Source organism: Otolemur garnettii, unplaced genomic scaffold (assembly GCF_000181295.1).
Source record: "Otolemur garnettii isolate 467f Iridium unplaced genomic scaffold, OtoGar3 scaffold00272, whole genome shotgun sequence".
NCBI classification, from domain to species: domain Eukaryota; kingdom Metazoa; phylum Chordata; class Mammalia; order Primates; family Galagidae; genus Otolemur; species Otolemur garnettii.
The window spans coordinates 520,839-525,699 of NW_003852667.1; the positions used below are offsets into that span (position 1 = coordinate 520,839).

Consider the following 4,861-nt stretch of genomic DNA (forward strand, 5'->3'; position numbering starts at 1 on the left):
ACTTTATATTAGTACCTAATTTAACAGTTACAGAACAAAGCAATATCAAAAGTATCAAAGTACACTTGAGGTAAAACTGTGGAACTAGTCACGTAAGATTTTCTGGAGGCTCAATAAGATTTATTTACTTTCCTGAATTTTAGACATCAAAACTGTTCTCAAAGTTCTACAAGAACACAAAACAATTTACATATAATAGCTCCACAACTTTTGCAAAGAGCATGATAAATTTAGGGAGTTTTTACCAAACCATAGACGTAAATGTTAATATCATCATCAAACTTAATGAAGTAAACAGAGGGCTTGGCCACCACTTGATGTATGAAAATGCCGGTTCTCTTGGACCCGTCATCTTTGGCGTGCTCCACCTGCTTGCCCACAAGGCTGTCGACCACCTCTCCAGGTTCACGTTCTGCGGTAGGAAAATAATAATTGGAATCTGGAATGATACGCAGGTCACCATCTTTGTAGTCATCCAGCAGCGTGTACATATAGAGAACAGGATCTTTCTCATAGGTGATGTAAAACCAAGTATCCATCACAGGGGCTCGCGCCAGAACCATACCCTTCCATTCATCCTTCGTACCGTGCTCACTTTCAAATACATGCCCTACTGCCTTACCAATCAGAGAATCTGCCAGGCGTGTATCGATGCGAGGAGTTGGCACTCTCTCAGGAAGGATTTCTAGCGCTAAAACTCTCTTATCTCGGTGCAGTTCTAGTCCATACACGCTATCTTTGTCGTCATATTTAATGATGTAAAGAGTAGGCTTCACTGAAACCTGCTCTAGCACAGTGCCCTTCCACTGCTCCACGGGCTCGTTGCCTTCCTTCCAGCCGTGTTGAATGCGGCAGCCCACAATGTTCCTACGAGTGAGGAAAGTGGGTTTGCGCCGCTGCTTCCTGTGAGTGTGCCTTTTCTTCATCAGGTATGCAGACACGCCGTCTACCCCCATTGGAGGCACAGTGGGAGGAGACATGGCTCAGGGATTAAGGTGACAAAAAGTCAATGCTATCCAGTATGAGATCTTTTTTCCGCAGTCTCTGAAACCCGGCCTGGGCTTTCTTCTCCAATCACAAGACTCTCACCGGGGCTTGGCAGAAACACTCTAACTGTAACCATGGATTCTGGGACACCGTGTGCCTCTCGACAGTGCTTTCCTCTCCAGCCAGGAAGGGTGACTGCAGCAGTGAAGGATGCCGCAGGAGATGGCGGGCTCCCGTGTGTTCTCCGCGCCTTGCGCCCACCCCAACTCCCGACCTCAAGTCCCCAAATCCGCCACTTAGCTGTCTGTTGTAGATGCTGCTGCAGCTGAGGACCGCGACAGTGGAGATGACCAGGGAGGTAGGCAAGCGATAAAAGAGATGACTGCAGCTGCAAAAGCGCAAGCTGCAGCAACTCTCTGAGGAGTTCACGCGGCCTGAGTTTCCCAGCGCTAGCCTGCTTGGCTTTGCTCTGGCGCCCGGGATTTTGCCTCTTGGGAAACCCGCCCATTCTAAGCCCGCCCGTGCCTCGCCCCGCCCCACCACCATCCCGCCTTCCGTTCCAGGGGCTACAGCTAGGCTGGTCAGCGCGCGTGCTCACGTTTACTTTGCACAGGCACAGCTGCTCTCTCCTTCATTTACTTTTGTGCCCCCACCCCCAACCTCTTCCCTCATTCCACAGGCAGACAAGCTGGCTCCCCTCCTCTGCCTCTGTGGCCGCCTGCTGCCTGCCAGCGTCCTTTACAGCAGCTCCATCTGCTTTGTATCTTCTAGGAATTCCTCACAAACAGTTTTTTTTCTTTTCTAATATTCAAAACATAGACACTGGAGAGAGGGACAGAGAGAGAAAGAGAGAGCAGAGAATGTATATATGAATCATTTTCTTTCAGTTTACGGGATTTGAGACCAGAGAAGAAAAAAGCCTGTGTACAGTCCACCATCTTGATTCAAACTCTCCTTTATATTTGCCGAATGATCGTTCTTGATAATTATTTTTAATATTTCTTTTCTGAATGTTTGATAATTATTTTTTAATATTTCTTTTCTGAAGGTAAAGGACACGTACTGACAATTTGGAGATTTTCTAAAATTCTGTGAAACAAACTAACTTTATCATCCAGACAACACCAAAATGTCCACAAATATTGTTGTTTCCCTCATTGATAAATCTGTGCTTATATTTTACAAAATTGGTAATATTTTTCATACTTCCTTAACTTCCTGTTTTTCATTTATGTCATGAGCATTTTCCAAAATTAGTAAATACTCTGAGAACATGATTTTTAATGGTTTCATAACATGCCTTTGATGGTTTATTATTTATCCTAAGTGGTCTATGACAGAAGAATAAATAATAAAACTCTTTTGTTTTCATCTATGAATTTATTGACCTTGTCTAACCCATGTTTTCAAAGAATATTTAATGACATGGAGGTACACACATGAGATACGAACAATGTTTGAAAAAGCAGAATATTTAAGCAAAATTGCCACAATATTGTAGAGAGAAAAAAGAAAGGGTTCTTTGTGTGCATATACTTGCTATTTTTCTGATTATAAAAATAATGTATGTTTATATGGAAAGTATGAAAGATAGAAAAGAAAATGTCCGTAATTTTGCTTACCTCAAGTCACAGGCTGCTGTGTGGATTAAATGAGAATTTCTGCACAACTTTTAGAAATGTATCCCACTTATAAGATGTCAAAATCTAGGGTAATCTAGGCCTTTTATTCTTACTCTGCCACCCTTCACTGGTGAAAAGAGAAGGCCTCTATCATCATTAGTAATAAAGGCAAATGATTAATTTGGAATGGAAGGAATCAGGGGCAAGAGATATGAGTTGGCAATACATTGTATTTGTTGCCTCCACATTTCAGATCAGTGACAGAAAAATTCAGTCCTCTTGCGGTTTAATGGCTGGCTGTCCAGAATATGTGATGATCCCTCAATGTACCATGTTTCCCAGGTTAAGTACTATGGAGATAAGATAACTCTCCAATACTATATCATGAAAAAGTAATTTAAAGAAAGCAAGAAAACCATATTTATAAAAAGTTATTTCCAAAGTCTTTAGAATGACATAGTGTTGTATACATATTCACACATACATACAACCTACATAGGAACACTCAAAGTCAGAAGGTGAGTATGTGCAAATGTCTTGCCATTATGTTCCATGAGTAATGTCCCCCAAATAATTCCCCAGACCAAGATGTACCAAGCTGTGTTTGCTTAGAAAAGAAGTTGACAGTAGAGAGAAAAAGACCACCCACAGGGCACACAAATGTGGGACAAAAATTTCACAAGGACTTTGGTTACACCTTTCAAAGGAATTCTTGCTTACAATTCCACAAAGCAGCCTGAAAAGATGAAAGAACTTCCAAATCCCTTTATTCTCTAAAATTGTAAGTCTGGAGTTAAGAATATTCACTAACATTATTATAAATTTAAAGGATCCTATGACACTGACATGATGTTTACATTGCACATATGTGTCTCATTAGATAATAAACTCACTTAAGAAAGGAATTTTATTAGCATCTCAAGAATCTAACACAGAATAGGTATTCAATAAATATTTGTTAAATTAATAAATATGTGCTATCAGATATCCTATTCAAATCCAAAGAAATCTTCCCCGATGAAACAAGTAGTCTTACACAAGTTTCTGAAAACAGAAGTTTTGGTGAATCCTCCCATGGCAGCTTTATCTTTTCAATACACCCAGAGTACTGATCCTGCAAATACATGTATCTATAAGCGTGAAAATGCTTAGGAGAACACATTGAAACAAAGGGATCTGGGAACTGTTTTCACCAATAACTTCCAGTGTGTGTGAATAATAATGAAACCTATCATAAAGCATAGGCATAAATATTAAATTAGATAAATGCACAGAAATCTCTTACCACATGATCTTGGTAAGAACTCAGTAGTCTCATAATTAGTCTACCTAGTTGTTTACTGAAAACAAGCTCTTTCCTTTTGTCATGTTTGTCTACAAACCACCTGGATCCATGCCTTTAAACCTTTCCTCCATTTACACTTAATCCTTATTTGATCAGGGGCTGAGTATAAATCAAGGAGTACTGTGGCAGGATCTTGTCTCTTATAGCCAATTTTAGAGCAGTCATACAAATGCTGGAGGTTTCTGAAAGCCTGGCTTTTGGTTAAATAAAAATTATTGACAATAGATTTAGGAGATACAATGATAATTCATAACTAGTGTGACAAAGGCGGGGGTAAATGCTATTAATTCCAGTATAAAAAATATTATGATACATGCTATAAAACAGGTGCAAATGAAGCAAAGAGATAGTGACTCTTTACATCTGGGGAGACTACCTGAAAGGGTAAAATAACAAAAGGAGTATAGTCAGAGGGTGGCAGAGCAGTAAGGTCTTTTTTGATTAAGCAGAAAACAGTTGGAAGAAAAGCACAGTAGGATGTGTGAGTAGAAGATAGGACAAGCTGGTCAGAAGTTTGTGACTAGATGTCAGACTATATTATGCTAAGAAATAGGAAGCATGGTTTGTTATGAGGAACAAGATTAATTAACAACTAGTCTAACTTGTTCTTTGCTTAATATGGGGAACTGATAGGTCCATCCACTACCATTGGAAGCAGATGGCATTTCAATTCTTCCAACAGTGTAATGTTAGCCATATAAAGTGGAGAGCTGATCATCCCTGTCCCATCTAGGAGAAACAGGTAGTGTTCTGATTCTGCTGGAAGATTAGTGTTAAGTGATCCCAAACAAAGAGCTGATACCCCATCACGCAAGGAAAAGTGGTGTTTTTATTCCTTTGTCAGGACGGTGCCAGTGAGGTGTAATGGTTATTTTTCTACACATTAATTTGGTTGTTTGAAGTAGTG

At 40.1% G+C, this 4,861-nt stretch overlaps 1 protein-coding gene across 1 annotated transcript; it reads right to left on the reverse strand.

Annotated features, from left to right (window-relative positions):
- Window positions 1-230: 230 nt before the first annotated feature.
- Window positions 231-1,247, reverse strand: SPIN4 (spindlin family member 4). The gene has a single exon (XM_003802992.3). The coding sequence runs from the start codon at window positions 978-980 to the stop codon at window positions 231-233; it is 750 nt and encodes a 249-aa protein (XP_003803040.1). The 5' UTR covers window positions 981-1,247.
- Window positions 1,248-4,861: the final 3,614 nt, after the last annotated feature.